The sequence below is a fragment of the Poecile atricapillus genome, chromosome 8 (genome assembly GCF_030490865.1).
Source record: "Poecile atricapillus isolate bPoeAtr1 chromosome 8, bPoeAtr1.hap1, whole genome shotgun sequence".
Lineage (NCBI taxonomy): Eukaryota > Metazoa > Chordata > Aves > Passeriformes > Paridae > Poecile > Poecile atricapillus.
In genome coordinates, this window is record NC_081256.1 from 20,537,316 (window position 1) to 20,557,151 (window position 19,836).

Genomic DNA, 19,836 nt, shown 5'->3' on the forward strand with positions numbered 1-19,836 from the left:
AACGTGCAGGAGTTAAAGAGCACTGATAGCTCATGCATTTGGTACAGGAGCATTAGGAAACGAGAACAAAAAGGAAAATCGGCGACAACAACATTCTACAGAACACGTTATTTGAGGATTACTAATAGGCTGTATTTTAAGATCTTGCAATAATTTGTGGGATGTAAACTTTGTTTTGAAGTCAACAATCTTTCACATAAAAAAGGTCTTCTGCTCAATAAGAAACATGATCCAGGAATCTGACACACAGAGACTTGTTAAGGTTGGAAAATACCCCTAAAATCGAGTCACACATCAAAACTTAAGGGTTCAAAAGTCTGAAAAACAGAGAATCAATTACATATTTCTCAAATACAAAACATTACTAAAACCAATCTCATGATTTTGCATAGCTTCTGCTTGGAATGCTGTTCCTGAAACAGCTGAACCTTGCAGGTACCAGTGAACAAGCAGTATTTGTTAATTACTGCACCCTGCAGAAAAATAATAAATACTGGCACAGTCGTGGTCCCCAGAGTTTATTTCTGCCACTCCAGACTGAGATGAGCAGCTCAGGCTTCAGGGTGACAGATCTGTGGCGATAGCAGAGCAGCTGCACTCAGGTCTGAGCACCCAAATAACCCAAATGTCCTCCCTGTCCTTGGCATACTCAACCATGCCTTTCAGCCTTCCAGATTTTAGGCAGACCCATTACCTATTTTTTCCTACTACTTATTATCTTTCTTGCTTTAACATGCAGATCATGTGGAAGCCAGCAGTATACTTGTGGTTCCCTTTTAAAATGAGACATGCTACTCCTGTACACTTCCATTTATTCCCTGATAGATATTAAAAAGAAAATACTAACCTTAGTCCCTCAGTTATAAAATGCAACCTAAGATGACCTTGGATATATTTCCCGTTTAGACACTACATTTTAGTTTGGAATGATCTGGCCTCACAATATTCCTGTGGGGTATTGTTTTGATTCCCAGTTTACAGATCAGAAATAACCCAACTCAAAAGTTATGAAGTCATGAAGTTATTCATGTCAACAGCAAGTTTGCTGTGTCACAGGACTCTGTGCTGCCACAGGACACCACCTTTCCTGCTGGGGACACAATGCTGCTCTACACAAATATATACACTTCTTAAGCCACCTTATTTGTTTTTTTTTTTTAAATGCCTTTTTTCCACTTCTTGTCACTGTCTCCCAGAGCAGCTTTCTCTCCAGAGCTCAGCTGCAGCAGTTTTCAGAGAACCAGCATTCCCCTTTCAGATACATGAGCGAAGTTAGCCTTCCATATAGAAAATAATTCATCTTAGTGTTTTGTTAACTGTATTATTGCTACCATTTTAAGCCAGCCAGGAAGAATGTGTTCAAAATAGGAAATCAGCAATTCTACCACAGATACTGTCATTCTCTATACAAGGGAGTAAGAAAATACAGCAAGACACCCTCAGACTGCCCTTTTCAATGACAAAACACAAGATCCAGAAGCAAATCAGCATTTCAAAGTGACAGAAATGCTCTTGCCTCCCACAACAAAATAAACACTAAGTGGTTCATAATCTTTCCAGAAATACTTCTCTGGAAATCAGAACTTCCATTAATTGAAAACATTCAGCCAAGTTTTATCCTTAGCTTTAAAAATCAAATCCAAAGACCATTGCATGCCTTGAAGCTGGTAACACCAAATCTCACTGATTAAATGTTTGATACATTAATTATCTCTATACAAAGCTTGCATTAGACAATCTTACATTACAAATTTACAATCAATGAAGGAAGAAATGTAAACTGCACCTGTAATTTATGGGTATTTTCACCGTGGTATCTAGCATAATCTAAGTGACCCCACACTTGTCTTTTTATCTGTCCAAGTATCCACTTGGAAATAGAACTACAGAATGAACTGTAAAAACTCACAACTATTACAATGGCAGGAAAGTGCTATATGTAATATAAACAAATGTGTGAAATAATTTGAGAGTTATTAGTAAAAATTTTGTAATGTACCAGTCTTTTAAGCCCATATATAAAAGTTTAAAATGTACAGTTAAAATAATATTCCTCAAGTTACTAGTGGTGGAAAGATAATGATAAATATACAGAATTATTACAATAATATAGACTACTAGAAGTTTGCTCTAGTCATAGGTTAGTGACATACATAATTTCAGTGAGAGCTAAACTAGGATTTTATGTAAGAAATTAATCTCAGCAGAATTACTGTGAATTCCTTTTGGAATTACTCTTCAGAACATGATCCAATCCAAACCCAAGCAATGGGTGTCTCCTCAGTACATTCAAATACAAGAACTGAAGGTATATAAGGGAATATCATGTGGGAGTCATGTGGAAGAGTGTGTTGTACATGTGTTGGACAGTCCCACAGATACGACTTTAACATAGAACAAAGTGAACAGTGAGGTCAGAAAGGTATCCCAAGAGAAAAACAGGACAATTGAAAAAGCTTATCAGGAGCATGAGGTGGTAAATGAAGGCTGGTATGTGAATCTGGAGATGTCCATGCCTGGGAACTTTTGGAACACCCTTATCTTTGGCAGGCCAGTGCTATTACTAAACACCAGTGCAATGACCTGCTGCCACACAGGGTAACATGAGCTGGATGTGGAACTGAAACCAGTATTGGGTTATTTAAGCATGGAATTAGGTATTTGCTTTGTTTTTGTGCCTTTTTAAAGTCAAGAGAGCTGGTCTTGTACACTAGACACGAAAGAGTGGGATGACCATCAGAACTCGTATCACAACATGCAATTACGCCCACTGTCCCTCCCCACAAAATCTGATCCATCACACTGTAAATTGATTATTCCTACTGAAACCCCTAGACAAGGAAATTCACAACACCAAGTGCTATACATGCTTTACTGATATAAAGATGAAAACATTAGAAATGTAAAATTGTTGTTAAAACTGTATTTAATATCACATTCCAGTGACTGGAAATTAATTCCAATTCTAACAAATTGATTACAGGGAAAGAAAGCAATCACACTGTCTCATGTATCTGAAGATGACTTAAAAGATCTTTTTCATTACCAAACCTCATTAAACAATCAGTACATTTATGAGGCAAATCTGCTGAATGCCTAAAATCCAAATGAGTTTTAAGGTCTTCAATCTGTCCCGTTGAATATTCACAGTATTGACACAAATAAATCCCTTCAGATAAATGAGAGCTTAGGTGCTTGCAATATTCTAACATACCTGAAAATCCTTTCCCACAGTCATCACAAACATGAGGGAATATTTTGGTGTGCTCAATAGCTACGTGCCTGTTGACATTTGTATGCAGCCTGCTCCTAAAGCCGCACACCTGGCACACAAAGAAGTTTTTGCATTTGTCAAAACTGATTTTGTTGATGAGGCTGTACTGGCCACGCTCCTTGTTGTTGTAGCTGTCGCTGAGCTCGATGAGCCGGCACGCGTGCTCGTTCACCACGTGGCTGTGCAGATCCTCGGGGTCGTTTGTCTCGTGCTCGCAGAACTGACACAGGTACTGCTCGTCACAGCTGTGCTCCTGGAAGTGCAGGTACAGCTCGCTGCTGGAGGAGAACTGCACATCACACTGCTCACACCAGTAAAGGTGGTCGTTGAAGTGAGTGTCTGCTATGTGCTGACTCAGATTCTCAAAAATCACCGTTTTGTAATCGCAGTATTTACAGATGTATGGATCTTCCTCGTGTAGTTTTACGTGTTCAATAAGCTGCACTTTGCTGGAGAAACTTTCTTTACAAACTTTACAGACATGAGTGTCTGTACATGTCTTATGCTTCAGGATCATGTGCTGCTTCAGATCAGAGAAGTACTTGCTGTTGAACTCACAGAGCTCACATTTGTACAAGCCGCTGCTGTTGGCTCTCAGCAAAGGCCATTTCTGTTGAGCTGTGATATTCAAAGCCTGGTTCTTCTCAAAGATTTTACAGGTCTCCAGAGGGATTTCCTCAAGGTCCTCAGCTTCCAGCTTCTCAGGTGACACTGTCTGTGTTTCTATATCGTGAACTTCTACAGCATTCACTTCTGTTGTAGAAATTTCTACAGTTTGGATATCTAGGGGTTTCTCTTCTTCTGTGGGGCTATCACTGAATATAGGTGAGTCACATAAGTCTCTGCACATTCCATTGTTAGTACCTTTATCTGCAAAAGAAAATACATAATAGAAGGTTGGAAAAAATCAAAACACCTGGGCCCATTTTTAATTTTTCAGTCAGCTGCAGCAGCTTTCAAATGCAAATACCAGTTATTTTTCCCCTGCCAGACTACACTGTATTTTCAGCTAACAAAGCAATAGCAGAAAGTATAAATCCTTCACCATTTCTGTCAAAGCAAGGAAATTACATGAAAAAGCAGCAGCAGCTGTGTTCTCCAACCTCTCAGCACCTGATCTGCAAACACACTGACCTTTACCTTTATCCCTCTTTTTAGGGTCTGTACAGTGCATCCCAACGTTTGAGTGTGCCCCGCTCCAGTGAGAGCTCCCGGCATGCACTGGACTCCCATCATCATCTGTGTCCAGGCTCTGCACAGGACTGTGGAATCTACCTGCAAAGGGAAGGGAAGCATTTCTTTGTCATCATTCATCCACACTAGCATCATCCTGATTCCTTGATTTAGTCATAGGCCTTATTCACTATTTATTTATTATACTTGCATAAATTTATCTACTAAGCACATCATAACCTACATTTTTAAAAAAGTAACAATAAATACCTTGAAAATTATTTCTATACATGCAGAGAAAAACAAAAGAATTCAAAAAATAGCAACTCTGTCTAGAAGATTTCAGCAGAAAATAGTCAGCTGATTATAAAGAAAAAAACTTAAAATCCTTAAATGAAATGTTACATTTAAAGAACACAACTTAAAAAAAAATATTCTTCAATATTTCTGGACATTACATTTTAAAGTACGATACCTTCTAAAACTTCTGCAGACTTTATAGTTAATTATTAAAGTGAAAAGAAAAATAAATAAACTAAAAAATCTACTATCTCATTTACTCAGTTAACTTTCCACACACTATTGGATGTTTTATAAAAAGGCATTTTGTTTTGCCAGGTACAATTCAATGCAATTGTTGCTAATTTCCATCTGAACTCATCAACTTTGTTACCTAGGTAAGTAAGTATTTGAAGTTATTTAAAGGGTCTTTTTGTTGTCATTGTTTCTATTTTGAAAAGTGTATTTCAACTGGAACAATGGAACAACCTCCCAGCAGTCTAAGGCCCATCAGATCACAAGGACACTAAGAAATCACCTGCTATATATTGTGTATTCTATTTGCTTCTATTAATAGGAACATGACATGTTGAACTGCAGAACAAGACCCTAAAACACAGTCTTACCTCTGTTTATATCTGGCTGTCTCATGGAACAGACGCTATAGCAGTGGTCAGAAAAAATTCCACTGTTGTCTATGTATCTGCTTGCACCTGAAGAATCTAAACCAAAACATCAAAAAAAATATTTAAGTACTCATGTCTTGTAGCTACAGATGTATTTCACTTTCATCAAAATTCTTTTCACATTTTTACTTGTCATTTTGGAAAAATTCTTGTTTACACCTTCCAGCTGCTGCCCTGATGTTTGGAGTATTGGGTCTCTGCTCCCACTGAGGACATTGACAAGTGCACAGTACATTCAGTGCTGAACACCCCAATTTTTACAGAATTCCTCTCCTATGTGCAAGCAGAATCATCTTCATTTGCAGCTAAAGCCAGTTCCCCCATGTGCAGGGAGAACAGAACAAACCATTCAGGTGCATTGGTTCAAAGTGGCCCAGTAAAGGAGACTGGAGAGTGGGTGCTGTCCATTCAAGCTAAGATTTCTTATCCCACCTTTTATGCCACTGCTTTTCTACGTGTTGGCACATGTGGTACCTTCTTGTGAAGTTATTATTCTGAGAAAAAAAGATTAACTTACTAAAGTGTACATAACTCAAGCTCTAGACTGACCTGAGTAACGAGAAGGATGCAGAGTCTTCCTTTTCCTCTTTTTAGGATGTTCATTCATTTTGAACCGTCTGCATGAACTGTAAAGTAAAAACATTAAAGAATTAGACTTGTTTGTATCTAGTTTATCTTTCAGAACCTTATGGACCAATATAAACGTTTTGAAAACCTGCATATCAAATATAAAAGTTTTTTCCTACTCCCCCTTCTTGTCCCCCAGCCCATTTTGATACAGTTAAGAACCCACTAAACGCACACAATTGCTGAAGTCCAGTTTCACATTCCTGTCCTGGAGCAGAAGAAGGTTCACCCTAAGGACAGACAAGTCAGAACTCCAGGTACTCCAGTACACAGGGTCATCTACAAGCCTTCTCTCCAGCACCCTTTTTGTCAGAGATGGGACATTCTGAGGGCAGAGCCCTTCAGAAACAAGCTTTAGTGTTTAAAATACTAACACAATCATGCTCTCTTACCAAAAATCCTAAACTCTTCAGTATCAGGAAACAGAGCAGCTAAGAAGCTGATGGCTGTACAGCTTCCAAATGTAGTGAATGCATCAGCTTAAGAAGATTTTCACCTATGGAGTGACAGCATTTTAAACCACTTAAAACTTTAGCACAAAATAGAAAAAAAAACAGAATCAGATACAAGTGATTAAAAAAATGAATCTATGGAAATTGAAGCTAGAAACATAATAACATAAGAAGCTGATATTAATTTCCGTTTAGAGCATCAAAATTAGTAAGGTGGATACACTGGTGTATTTATTTTTCTTTTGTCTCGGGTTGGCTTTTGCTGCACTTGGCAGCTCCTGAGAGCAGAAAAGTATTTGGAACTGAAACACTTGAGCTACATACGGGACAAACAGTGCTGAAGAAGAAAAGGCTGCAAACAAGGAATGTGATGTGGGTTGCCATAACTGAAGAGCACTTGCGGGCCCAGGATCTCCTGCAGTCAGTGCCCTGCACCAGAGGTAAAAGGAGGGAAAAAAGGGCCCTGATCAAGCCAACTATGTTCTCCTGAAATTATGTATTTTCTGAACTAAAATTTTACTTCAAAGGATGAAAAAATCATTGACTTTAACGTTGTATCATTATCTAGAAGTATCAGTACCTTCACCGTTTTCTGTGATTGCAAAGGAAGAGCCGCCAGCGCACTGACACCGCAAGTCTCACCCCAGGTAACGCGCTTGTTCTATTCCAGCCGCTTTCCCTGGCCCTGAAAAGCGGGATCCAGGCTCGGAGAATCGGGATCCCGATGGCCCCGGGGCGGCGCGGCCTGCGCGGAGGCCGCACGGGGACCTCAGGCGGGAGCGCGGCAAAGGCACCGCTCCGCCCCGGCGGCAGCCGCGGAGCCGCGGGCAGGGGCGAGGCCGCGACCCCGCAGGGGCGGCGGGAGAGGGCCGGGCCCGGGGCCGCACCGGGAGAGCCGCGGGCCAGGCCGTGAGTCACAGCTCACCTCCCCGGCGGGGCCGGGGCACGGGCGGCTCCCGCCCCGCGGCTCCCCGGGCGATGCCGCCGGGACTCACCTGCCGGCCGCCAGTGCCGCTCCGCTCCTGCCGGGCCCGGCGCGGCCGCTCCGCCCGCCCCGCTCCTCGCGGGCCCGGCCCGGCCCGGCCGCTCCGCGGGCAAGGGGCGGGAAACGGGAGAGCGGCCGCCGCCCGCAGCGCCCCCTGCCGGCCACGGGCGCCGCCGCACCCCCCGTCGCCATAGCGACGGCGAGGGGGCCTAAATAAACCTTTCGTTTATATTTCATCTGTACCCGATACCGACACACAGCCACGTTTTCATCTGCAGGCCTCGCCCACGGCTGCAAGGCAGCTGGCAGCACGTAAGCCTGCTTCAGAACAGTGTCCGCACTCAGATTTTACACAAATGATGTCAAAGCCAGAACCTCATGCTCAACTTCACTTTTTGTGTAGATGTAGAAGTTGTCCCTTAGAGCTACAGTATAGAAGAATCGAGATAAAGCATATCATAAATATATACATTACAAGAAAGAAATATATACATACAAGAAAGACAAGGAGTTACTGGAGAGGATCCAGCGAAGGCACAAAGTGAGGAGGAGTCTGATGCATCTCTTGTGAGGAGAGACTGCAGGACTGGGCCTGGTTAGTCTGGAGCAGAGACAGCCAATGCACATAAATCATCAATGCACATCAATGTTTCAAAGGCAGGGGCCAGAAGATGGTGCCAGACTCTTTTTGGTGGTTCCAAGCAACAGGACAAGGAGTAATGGCCGTAAAGTAAAAAAAAAAAGAAGTTTCACCTCAACATGAAGAAAACCTTGTTCACATTGAGGGTGGCAGAGCACAGAGGGAGGGTATGGACTCTCCCTCTCTGGAGCCATTCCAAACCCATCTGGACATGTTCTTGTGTTACCTGCTCCAAGTGACCATGCCTTGGACTGGGTGATCTCCAGAGGTCCCTTCAAAACTAACAATTCCATGATTCTGTGAAATATGCATAAATAAGGGTTTGAAAATTAAAATAAGCAACTCTCCCTTTTCCAAATTTATAATCATATCCCTTTTTGCCAATTTCATCTTCACTTTTTATCATGCCGTGGGGAAAAAGCACCAAATTGTATTGCTTCATGAAGGAGAACACTTCAAACATATTACTATTTTTAAAAATACCTCATTAATTTTGAAGACATGAGGGAGTCCACTACAATCCCTTATTTCAATGACTTAAAATAACTTATAACAATTTTACTAAGCATTTCATTCACTGAATTGCTTTGCTCTGGCTTAGCCTGAATTTACCTAGTTCTAAGAAAAAGTTTTGAATTAGCAGAGAATCTACAATATCCCTAATGGTGTTGCTCCACTGATTAGTAAAAAAAGGAATTATACTCTGCTTCTGGCCTTAGTTTTATTCATCATCTGGCAGATGAAACTGTACTTATTCTGTTTATAAAATTCTGTATTTAGCCTTTGTCGTGAGGCTGGAAACATGCCTTTAGTGTAATGTGATTTGCTCAGAGCCAGATGGAAAGAGCTTCGTCTTATGATCACACAGGAGTTTTGGTGGTAAGCAGCAAAACAGGACTAAAGGTTTCCTTTTGCTGGCACAGTGCTGAGCCCTCAGAAATTAAATAAATGTTGTATGTCTACGATCTCTCGCCCTGAGTTACCAACCAAACAAGACCCTGGTCTCCCAGTTCAGTTTGTTCTCTGCTTTTTATTCCAGCCATGGTTGCTGAGGTTTCCCTGGGACAGCTTGTGTTAAAGGTCTCATAAATTGGCTACAGCCACCCACATGGGTGGATGCCCACATACTTCTCCCTCTATTCACCAAAATGTTTTCCATGCAAGTGTTCCAGGACAGCACTTTTCCCGGACCCCAGCGGAGGGCAGTGATGAGAACCTAAAATCCATACACAGAAAAGGGAGAGGAAAAAAAAAAACAACCCCAAAACCTTTGCTTTGAATTCAGTCCTGCTTGTGAGGCAAACGCAGGCGGACCAAAGCATCTTCTGTACCTTTTGACTGATTTGTTCTCCACCCAAAGCACCACAGCCCAACACCACTTATGTCAGATAAAAAGACAAGGCTTTAAGTGAAAGAAAAACATCTGAGGAAGATCCCCTTTGAAGCTGCAGATCCAGTTCAAAGTCACACGCATCAAACAGAACTGTCAATGCTTTAGACAGAAAAGCCTAAATGAGTCTTTTTTTCTATACCACCACGTGCTTGGGATGTTGAGAGAACTCTGGGTGAGGTTTTAATCACTCAGAACAGATTCTAACCGAAAACACAGAAAAGCCTATGCGACATTCACATTCTTGTTTAAATGGGCAACACAGATTATGCTCATTTCAATTAGTGGGGATGTATCCTGACCAAAATAAGCATGGGGTAAAACCTTTCTTCAATGAAAGCAGTTTGCATAGCTCATCAGGATAACCTCCACTGGAGGTAGATTTGTTACTGTTTAAAAGGACATGTAGGAGGTTCCTTGACATATCTTGTCTAGCATCAGGTTCCCTGCTCTTTTTTGTTACATGGGTTCAGACTTTAGATTGAGTCTTGCTGTGGCAGGTTGGAAAACAGACTGAATGATTTCTGAGCATAAAATCAGGAGGGCTTACTGAGATTCCCATGCTAAAGCAAACTGCCCACATTGCAAATCTTGATTGTTTCACCAGCATTATTTTGCAAATTTTCTGTGATTTTTTTTCATACTTAGACAGAACTACCACAAAAATCACACCGTGGCACTAAATGGCAGTAGTCTAAAATTTGTATTTGAACAAGAGCTGATGATTCTCTTATCTTGAACCATCCCGTGCAACTAACACACAGTTGTAGCCACTCACAACCATTTCAGAGTTATTAGGAAAGGAGGTAAAGCTCACCTTATGTATAATAAATGCAAGTTTAACCTGTTAGTTCAGGTCACTGAAGTAGCTAGTTCCAAACCCCCAGACATACTTTCAGACCAGAGCTCCGCTGAAGCTTCAAAATAAATATAAGGATGATGACATCCATCTTTTATTATGGAGTTGGTTCAGCACAAACTGAGCACCTGCTGGACCACAGCCCTTCTCAAAGCTGGGCAGCGTGACCTGAAACAGAACTGACCAGTGTACAAAGTTAAGAGATGACTGGAGACAAAATGTTTTGAAAAGGCCTGATTAAAAACCCTGACATTTGCCTCGTCCCTCCAAAAAAATGTGAAATCCTCACAAGAAAACTCAAATCCTTCCCAGTTTGTTAGCAACTGGAGTCCAAAGTAGGCCAACACGTTCACAACAGGAGTTCTTTTGCAGCCTCATGCTCTTGCACTGCCAGTGAATAATTTCCCCAAATATATTTGTCACTCTTTCAAAATTAGTATTGGATACAAAAATATAACCTTGCTTGTTTGTTTTTTAAATTATAATTTTGGTAATGAAAGCATGAAGCATATTTTTCAAAACCAGATTGATCTAGCAGGGACTGTAAACCATCCAGCTGAAACACTTCAATAACATCATCTCTCTTGTCACAGTTTTTTACAGCCCACGTCTAAAACTAAAATAAGGAATTTTACTTATTTTGAGGATCAGCGTTTACAAGAACAAATGCCACATGCATATTGGACTTTTGACCCCTAAATAAAGCAAATTCTATTTCTGTTACCCCCAAATTAACTGTAACCCCCAAAAAGATATGCAATTTCCATTTCCTTTCTTCTAGTCTTTCTTAAAAGCAGAGCTGCAACACCAAATCACACACCACGACTGAATATTCCTTAAATTCTTGCTTCAGAATTCACAAGTGTACCAACCATATCATTTTAATTTAGTTGTTAGTATATACATTAACACTCAAAAGTGTGATAAAAAACAAACAAAAGTAGTTTTTTTTTTTAATAAACAGCATGATACAGACCGCGAAGATAAATAAAAAGCAGACTTTTTACAATTTCCCATGAACATGAACTACAATAAGTATCATAGGCCAAACATTTGTTACTTGAGTAGCACAGCAGAAGGGTTAAAAAAGGTTTTGTTTTTTTTATTTAAAGTACTGCAAGACTATTCTCAGTATGACAACACATGCATCTTGCTGCATCTTAAATATTTTTTGGCCCATTATTACTAAAAATGTCTTGCTTTCTACCTACTTTACCACAGACCTTTATCACAGAAGGACACACACATGGCAACATCCCCCCCTGGCCCCAGTAGTGGTTATTTCAAAGATAATTGTCTCATTTTTAAAAGATAATTGAAGCACTGGTGGGTGCTTTTACTCTCCCTTTGATGTGGACAGGTAATTTCTCCCAGCTTCACTCAAGTTACACAAAAGCATCGAGAGCTGACACCCTCCTGGGCTCCATTTAGCCAAAATGCCAACAGGATGCTGGGCTGCCTTAGGAAGAGCAGGTCCAGGGAGGTGAGCCTTGCCCCTGCCCCTCTGCTCAGCACTGCTGAGGCCACACCTGGAGCACTGGGGTTCCCAGCACAAACCTGACGTGGATGGACTGGAATGAGTCCATGAGGGGCTACAAAGGTGAGGGATAGGAGAGGAGGCTGAGAGGGCTGGGATTGGTACCCTGGGCAAAGAGAAAGCCTGGGGGGCATCTGGTCAATGTACATAAATACTTCATAGAGAGGAATAAAGACAGGCAAGGGTTTTCTCAGTGCCCACTGAAAGGACATCAGGCAATGAAATTGAAGATATTTCATATAAACATTATGAAAAAATATTGACTGTGGATTCCTCTTTCTCAGACAGACTCTAAACCCAGCTAGACAATGTCCTGGGCATCCAGTTCTGTTGCTGATCCTGCTTTGAACAGCATGTCTGGGCTAAATGAACTCCAAAGGTCTTTGCCAACTTCAGTGGTTCTGTGAAAATTCTGCAGTTGTGTTGCCATTTACAATGACAACAATACTTACGAAGTTTCAAACCTGGGAATCCAGGACTTCAGACTGCAGCCATATATATTTAAAGCCCTTTTCTCCACCGGGGAAGTAGATTTTGATAGTGTAGTGGATATTCACAGTTAAAACTTGAAGAGGTGCAAGGGGGCAAAGAGAAAGGATAATACTCCCAGATAATGAATTACACATTTATCTTCACATGAGAAATGAAGAATTTGGACCACAGTTGCTATAAGACAAGAAGATTAATCTATTCCTTTTCCTTTTCCAGCCCCAAATGAAATAGTAAGACAATTTTGGACAGCCTGGGGCAGTTGATAATTCAGGATATAGAACATAATTAATAAAGCCTGAAAATAGATTAAAAACAGTTAAAGAAACGAGGCAGAATGAGATTCCAACTATGAATACCCAGATTTTGGCTGACAAGAATTAACTAAACTACAACAGACATAAAGATTCTTGGAAAAAACAGCTTCTGCCTGAATTAGGCTTTCAGTAACTTTAGCAATACAGGACCTATAAGCAAGTCAGGTTTAGCTGTGATTGATTTTATTATTGGAACAGGAGCCTAACAAAATGGATGCAGTTACACTGAACTGAATGGCTCCTGAAGCAGTTTAATAACTACTGGGAATCAGGCACCAGAATTTAAAAAATAATCAAGACAGAATAGTGTATTTTTTGCCTTCCTTCTGCCGCAGGAATATTGCATCACATACAGAAGTGACAGTAAGGACACTTAAAACACACTTACACAAACCAGTGGGGACACTAACTTCAAAGTACAGGCAGAACATTGCTTCAATTGATCTTCTCTTACAAGTATTTTATGATGTTCTTATGCTCTGGGCATGTCCCAGAGGGGTGCTGGAGAGAGAAGGGACAGAGGGATTCACCTCTGGCTTAGAGTCAGGAGCACTAACACAGCAAGACCTCAGACTTTTCAGAGTCTATCCCATAAAGGTCAGAAGTCCAGAACACTGTATGGCAAATGAAGAACAATTATTTTTCCTGAGTGTGGGTTCAACAAGTCTGTATGCTACAAAAGAGTAGGAAGAGGAAACATTTAAGCTAGCAAGGAACAAAAATATTGAAGTGTCAAGAATGAAACAAACTGTAGACAAGGTTACTGTACTTTTGGAGAGCTGAAAAGACTACTTTGTTAATAGAGAGTATTTCAAAATAAAATTATTAAGTGTTTAACTGGGCTGCTACTAAACATTCTTCTCCTTATGACAGCCTTTCATACTGCATCATAGGAGTAAATAATCTGGAACTCTGATATACATATAGCCTAATTCTGATTTCATATGCTATTGTGTATCCAGAGCGATTCTGTTGAACTGAGTGTTGTATCAGCATAAAGTGAAATCAGAATTTCTCAAAGAGCAGAGCACCTACAGGTTTGGTTAGTGTATGCAAATAGAGAACTTCTATAGCCAGTTTCCAGTTGGCTTCCCTTCATTAACACAGATGTAAAAAAAAGTAAAATTAAACAAAGAAAAACCCCAAACCAACACCAGCTGCAGGGCTGGTGAGTTACACATCACTTTGGACAGATAGAGCCCTACCTAAACTGAGACAACTTCCAGCACAAAATAAAAAGATGCAAATTCATTATTTGTATGAAACATGTATTGCAAAATTAAATTGGGATTCAACAATCTGCAACAACATCCACAGCTATATAGTGTTTTTAAAAAAAACAAGTGTGGTTCTTCCATTCAAGTAAAACTAAAACAAGTGAAAGAAGTTAAAAAAATCCTAGAAGCAGCAAGTTACAATTTTTTCTGTAATACCACACCATTTTCATTAACTTGAAGTATTTTCAAGATGTCAAAGACATCAACAAAAATAGTAATTTCAAGTGGCTTTTCTGATATTTGTTTTTTGAATGGGTCCAGCCCAGGTCTGCAACCTGTACAGACATGCAAAACAGGAGAAATTCATAATTACTATTAAGAACAGACATTTGAACATGCCAGTTATATAATGACAAAGCAAAGACAATACCTTCAAATTGTCAACAAACATGGGCTACTGACCACTGAAGGGCATTTAATACTTTACAAAAAAAGGAAAGTTGGCATAAAAACCCACAAACAACTCTCCAAACCACCAACAGCAGGGTTATCACATACAAAGTTCTTACAAACCTGGTAATTTCTATATTGTCCTCAATATGCAGGCTCGTCTTTTCCACAAGATGCCAAACCACTTACAATTTTGGTTTTATTTAAAAGCCTTCTTAAAAAAAAAAAAAAGTTAAAAATTATACTGGAAGTCTGTTTCACCTATGAAAAAAGTACTAATGCACCCTTTCAGACAAAGAGGTATGCATATATAAAATCAGTACAGGTACTTTTTCTGCTACTTTTAGGAAAGCAATGAATGTAATTCTAAGTAAAACTAATATGCAGAAGCCTGTTCTGTTATTATATCAAACACAGTTTCACAGCTGAAAAAGTTACTGTTTTTTAATTTTATTTCACTAAAACACCATTTCCTAATGCTTTGTGATAAAACACATGGCCCAGTCCTGGGCTCCTTGCTCTGGCAATCTTACAAGGAAGTTCTGCAGGAGCAAGGTGCCCAGATTCAATTCAAGCCTAAAATAAACTACTTTAGTATTTTGTGCAGCTGATTCCCAGAACAAAGGGAGCATTTTCAAATCTCCATGAAATGGGAATAGTTAAAAATAAGCCAAATTCCAAGCTATTTCTGTAAAAATCTAGGGCTCAGTTACAAGTGCTTTCATGGTCTGTAAGCAGATCTTCTTTCTGATACTGGGAGCAGATGACATCCTCTCATTTCCACCAGGGGGGAAGCAAACAGTGCCTCCACTATCCTCAGTGAAGTTACATCAGCACGGAACTGCCGTGACAGGATACAGTAATGAGGGTTCAACACTTTGAAGCTGAGAAAAGGATTGTTGTTTTCTGTGAAACACTGGCAGAATGTATAACCAGGATGGGCATTTGAAAAACAAAGAACTGGTTAAAGCTCAGGAGCTTCCACTTTTTAAAGAAATTGTTGAAAGGCTACAATTACACTGAACTGTATCATGTCTGTACCACTCTGAAGTTTCCTTTCTTTTACTATTTGATTTTCATAATAACTTCTACAGCTTATGCACATTTAATTGCAGTAACTTCTGGGAACAGAGCCTGACTCCTCATACCTCTGTCTGGGCAAAAAGGGTGCAGAATACTGTGCTTGAACTGAAAGATATTTATACTTGTATTTACAGAAGGGCTAGGAAGGGGCAATGTACAAACAAATCTGGCCTCATAATATCCAATAAATTTGAGTTGATCTTTTCACCCAGGCTGGAAAAGGCTGACCATCTCTTGCATAAACGAGGTAAAGCATTGTTTCAACACCAGATAAATACAGATAATATAGCACCTAATGTGATGTCTGTGCAACAGTTTTACTCAGTTAAATTAAGAATTATAGCCAACAGGGTTTCAGATTTTGTGAACTAAACTTAAGCTAACTCATTTTTAAGAGCTAAACCATTATTGTGTGTTGACTGCAAAGTAATAGATACAAGGGTAACTTTGCTCTAGAAAGTACAACCAAGCTTAGCAGGAGTTAAAATATTCATATGAACAAAAAGGAATATGTAACAGTCAATAAAAAGAGCAATGGGAAGTCTAATGGACTACTCCAAAATATTTCATAGAACTAAGGGAATAAAAATTCACATTTCCCATACTATTCTTGGAGCTTCTGTAGTTTTCACAAAACCAGGTTTCCCCCCACAACATCAAGTATCCATGTGTGCAGTAATCAGCTGCAGGATCCTGACTTTGAAAGTGTCTTGAAACACCAAAGCCTTGGCTTTACCATCCCCAAAGTCTTTCATAACGTAATTGATTGCACATTTTTAATATATTACAATTTACTAAATGAAGCCAACCCCTCATTACCTCATCAGTACAGCCTGCATGAAGTACAGTTTATTTATATGCTTATATTCTAATCTAACACCAACTGTCAGCATATTTTATATTACACGTGGTATTGCACTTTCTGAGTGGCACCTCGGTGCGTGTTTGCAAGTGAACAAGCCGAACCCCCAAAAGCCCCAAACCTTTGGAATTCAAGTGCTGCCAATCTAGCAAGTTTAAATTACAGTGAACATCATCTGCAGAACTATTATGGGCTTCACTAACTTTTAAAAAACATGTTTAGGAATTAGAAAAACAGTCCTACCTGAAGTTGTGCATAAGGGCAATCTGAAATCCTCGGTATTCTGAACAGTTTCAAAACATGGTGCCAATTTCATTGATTGCACACATTGTAATTGTGTTAAAGGACAACAACTAGATTTACAAATATATATTACACACACACACAAAACAGACAAAGCTATAAAATGTTTGGTAACTCCACATGCTTTGAGCTAGCCAACATATCTGTCTGCTGAACTGCTAATTATTGATCATATTGAAAATCTAAATTGCTATTTCTGATGTATCTTACTGGATTCAACAACCACTTCCAAAGGAGGAAGAAAGAGGAGAAATGGTAGACCCAAATCTTGAGGGTTTAAATGAGAGTTCTTGGAATAGCCAGTATAACATTTCAGTAATGTGAAGAGTGATTCCCAAAATTGTTTTAGAGACTTAGGCCAAGTTCACCTCTGGCTTTAGTGGGTATATTCCCACTACTTCACTGGTACTTGTGTCCTCTTTCACTAGGGCTGAATTTGGTCCTAGGAGTATGTCATCTTCAGTGACATTAATGAAAACGGGAGTCTTGGACAGATAGAACTGGGTTGCAAAATTAAGAGAGTTAATATTGGACAAATCATGTAAATAAAGAATATATATTAATAATAGTTCCTATTATATAAATAGCCTTTATAAAAAAATAATCTTTCAATAATTTTAATAACTCACCTTTCTTTAGGTTCTGGAAAACATGTATGAAAAAAATCTATTCTGTTCAAGTTAGATTAAAGCAAACCTAAGATGAACACTACAGCTCTCTGTTGCACTAAACCCAATTCTGACCATTCAATTTCCAGGTTAGTCAGTTTTTGGGGATGATAGGGAATTTCTTGGTGAAAGTATGAATTGCACCCCTAGAAATACTGAGCAGAAGAAACACCATACTGAGTGGGCCTATTTCCTACTGCTTTCAGAAACTGTGCAGATGACGGACCCAGAAATCGAAGGGCCACCCAAACCCCACAAATGTTCATGCCTCTGAGCACATTTAAAAGGCACTGTCCTCTCACTACTCTTTTTAGATCTTTGAGCTTCAAACTGCTTCCCTTTAAATTATGCTGCATTTAAGTATTTGCTATCACTTGAATTCTCTTTCCATTCTTCACAATCCAGCATAGTCTCTACCTGCTGTACCAGATCTAAGGTAAGACATGATGGACTCTTACGTTTGCACTAGCACTATTTTCTTTTTTCCTTCTTATTTATCCTATCAAATGAGAAAAGGAAACATTCTTCCAAGTTTACCTTTTTGAGCTTAAGGCATAACATGAATCATCGAATCACAGAATATGCTGAGTTGGAAGGGACCCACAAGGACCACTGAATCCAACTTCCGATCCTGCACAGGACACCCCAGGAATCTCACCCTGTGCCTGACAGCCTTGTCCAAACACTTCTTTGAACTCTGTCAAGCTTGGGGCTGTGAACACTTCCCTGGGAGCCTGTTCAGTGCCCAGACACCTTCTGGGTGAAAAACCTTTACCCAATGTCCAACCTGAACCTCCCCTGACTCAGCTCCATGCCATTTCCTCAAGTCCTGTCTCTGGTCACCAGAGAGAAGAGATCAGTACCTGCCCCTCCACTTCCCCTCGTGAGGAAGCTGCAGAGCCCGATGAGGTCTGAGCTCAGTCTCTTCTCCAGGCTGAACAGACCAAGTGGCCTCAGCTGCTCCTCACATGGCTTCCCCTCCAGATCCTTCACCATGCTCATGGCCCTCCTTTGGACACTCTCTAATAGCTTAATTTTTTTTTTATATTGTGGCACCCAAAACTGCCCACAATATTCAAGGTGAGGCTGCCCCAGAGCAAAGCAGAGTGGGTCAATCCCTCTCTTGCCTTGGTGATGCTGTGCCTGATGCCCCCAGGACACAGGTGGCCCTCCTGGCTGCAGGGCACTGCTGGCTCATGTTCAACTTGCCATCAACCAGGACCCCCAGGTCCCTTTCTGCAGCTGCTGTCCAGCCTCTCGTTCCCCAGTCCATACACACAACCAGGATTGCCCCATTCCAGGTGCAGAATGTGGCACTTGCCCTTGTTAAACTTCATACACTTGGTGATTGCCCATCTCTCTAATTTGTCGAGGTCCCTGCACACATTGTACTAAAGCTTAATTTTTGAAGTTTATAATTTTAGTGCTATCTGAAACCCTGTTTTACATTATTTTCCAACAGTTGTCTGAACAATTAATTTCTTTTCTCGCCATAAATTCTAATGTTGTTCATGGTTTGTGCAATTCCTATGCAACCAGTCTTCGCTGCTAACGGGTATTAACAGTGCAGTACCCACAAAGCGGGGTATCAGTTCTTGTTTTCTTTGCAGTCAGTTCAGTTCAAAGCGTGTTGCTTTATTGTGTGGAAGATCCAGTCCATTTTTGTTGTCCAGCCACCATGGTGAGCATCATTCATTTGCTTCATGAAGTACTCAAGAGCCTCCTGCTCAGTTTTGTCCAATGCAAGGGTCTTTCGAATGTACGCAATATCATCAAAGGACTGCAGTTCTGGCATTCCTGAGCCAAGCATCATGGAGAAAAGATTGATGAAGAGATTGGCATGCTGCCGAATTGCTAGGTAAGCCTTATAACACATCTCCTGAAACCTGGAAGAGACCAGGGGAAAAAAGCTCAGTGCATTTCTCTACTGGGTGCATATTACTGTTTGAGCTCCAAAACAGTTTTACAGGTAACCAGACACCAAAAAAGCAGACAGTCTTAGTCCAGTAAGAACACCATAATGTAGCTGAGAAGATGCACTCATTTTCCTACTTAGTTTTTCTTCATTCATGTAAGGATTAATAGTGGTCAGACTAACACAACATCCAAAGACGGGCTTTCTAGTCTTAAACCTTGTCTACTATTCATACAACTGTTCAACATGAATTTATGGGAGCTCACAGGGCCATTTTTGTCACTGCTATTGACATTTCAGATTTCAAAAGATTTCCTGTTAGCTTTCCTGGCTACCTTCAGAGTTGCACTTCTCCTGTGGTTTTATGTGGGCAGCAGCTGTTGCTCCTGAGGTGCTCTGAAGAATCCACAGAAAACAGGGGCATTTTCTGTATCACACTGGATAAGAAGTACCCAGATTAAGGGAAAAAATGCAAAAAAGCTTCACTGCAGTGTTCAGACTGACACTTTAATTCAAAATCTGTCTTCCGTTGCCATCAACGTAATGAAATTAAGATTAAAATTGAAACCTCTCAAAGACTGGGTTGCTGGAAAGAGATATTAAGAATGACTACAGCAACAGATTTATTTC

At 40.3% G+C, this 19,836-nt stretch overlaps 2 protein-coding genes across 15 annotated transcripts in view; both read right to left on the reverse strand.

Annotated features, from left to right (window-relative positions):
- Nucleotides 1-1,123: 1,123 nt before the first annotated feature.
- Nucleotides 1,124-7,630, reverse strand: ZNF639 (zinc finger protein 639). 10 transcript variants are annotated; one of them, XM_058843842.1, is made up of 7 exons: nucleotides 7,072-7,412; nucleotides 6,432-6,535; nucleotides 6,215-6,269; nucleotides 5,962-6,038; nucleotides 5,353-5,448; nucleotides 4,409-4,549; nucleotides 1,124-4,144 (listed from the first exon to the last, which is right to left on the reverse strand). In XM_058843842.1, exons 4-7 carry the CDS (start codon nucleotides 6,017-6,019, stop codon nucleotides 2,997-2,999), a joined length of 1,443 nt encoding a protein of 480 aa, XP_058699825.1. In that variant the 5' UTR covers nucleotides 6,020-6,038; nucleotides 6,215-6,269; nucleotides 6,432-6,535; nucleotides 7,072-7,412; the 3' UTR covers nucleotides 1,124-2,996. The 10 variants fall into 10 exon arrangements, with proteins under 10 accessions (XP_058699825.1, XP_058699827.1, XP_058699826.1 ...); XM_058843844.1 differs by having other exon boundaries at nucleotides 6,217-6,341; XM_058843843.1 differs by lacking the exon at nucleotides 6,215-6,269 and adding an exon at nucleotides 6,816-6,920.
- A 3,600-nt stretch (nucleotides 7,631-11,230) lies between these two features.
- The window catches only part of PIK3CA (phosphatidylinositol-4,5-bisphosphate 3-kinase catalytic subunit alpha), a 41,876-nt gene continuing 33,270 nt past the window's right edge, over nucleotides 11,231-19,836 (reverse strand). For all 5 annotated transcript variants that reach the window (XM_058843833.1, XM_058843836.1, XM_058843831.1 and 2 more), the window contains one exon: nucleotides 11,231-19,177. In XM_058843833.1, the coding sequence (XP_058699816.1) occupies nucleotides 18,907-19,177 (271 nt within the window). In that variant the 3' untranslated portion in view covers nucleotides 11,231-18,906. The remainder of the gene's footprint in view (nucleotides 19,178-19,836) is intronic.

Excerpts from the sequence above, each read along its gene's own strand:
- ZNF639 (XM_058843839.1), bottom strand. The coding sequence starts at position 6,055 with ATGTTTTTACTTTACAGTTCATGCAGACGGTTCAAAATGAATGAACAT. Across the intron at positions 5,449-5,961 it reads GCATCCTTCTCGTTACTCAG|ATTCTTCAGGTGCAAGCAGA; the intron begins GTCAGTCTAGAG and ends GTTTTGGTTTAG. Across the intron at positions 4,145-4,408 it reads AAAGAGGGATAAAGGTAAAG|ATAAAGGTACTAACAATGGA; the intron begins GTCAGTGTGTTT and ends TTTCTTTTGCAG.